The 417-nt window shown below is 54.0% G+C and overlaps 1 protein-coding gene across 1 annotated transcript; it reads left to right on the top strand.

Moving 5' to 3' along the window:
- Positions 1 to 6: 6 nt before the first annotated feature.
- Positions 7 to 410, top strand: LOC104775133 (protein LATERAL ORGAN BOUNDARIES-like; the record flags this gene model as incomplete). The annotated part of the gene is made up of 1 exon (XM_010499393.2): positions 7 to 410. A coding segment is annotated over one exon (404 nt), but the record flags the coding sequence as incomplete, so codon positions are not given.
- Positions 411 to 417: the final 7 nt, after the last annotated feature.

Raw genomic sequence — 417 nt, 5'->3', positions numbered from 1 at the left:
TCATCAAACTCATACAACTCACCATGCGCGGCGTGCAAGTTTCTTCGCCGGAAATGCATGCCGGGATGCATATTCGCGCCATATTTTCCACCGGAGGAGCCACACAAATTCGCCAACGTCCACAAAATCTTCGGAGCAAGCAACGTCACGAAGCTCCTCAATGAGCTCCTCCCTCACCAACGTGAAGATGCAGTCAACTCTTTAGCCTACGAGGCCGAGGCACGTGTCCGTGACCCTGTCTATGGCTGCGTTGGAGCCATCTCTTATCTCCAGAGACAAGTCCATAGGCTTCAGAAGGAGCTCGACGCTGCTAATGCTGACTTGGCACATTATGGTTTGTCTACGTCAGCCGGCGGAACACCTGGCAACGTCGTGGACTTGGTTTTCCAGCCTCAGCCGCTTCAGTCGCAGCAACCA

This window comes from Camelina sativa, unplaced genomic scaffold (assembly GCF_000633955.1).
Source record: "Camelina sativa cultivar DH55 unplaced genomic scaffold, Cs unpScaffold09068, whole genome shotgun sequence".
In the NCBI taxonomy this organism is placed as follows: domain Eukaryota; kingdom Viridiplantae; phylum Streptophyta; class Magnoliopsida; order Brassicales; family Brassicaceae; genus Camelina; species Camelina sativa.
Note: the sequence above shows the minus strand (reverse complement) of the source record. Positions and strands in the feature narration are given on the sequence as shown.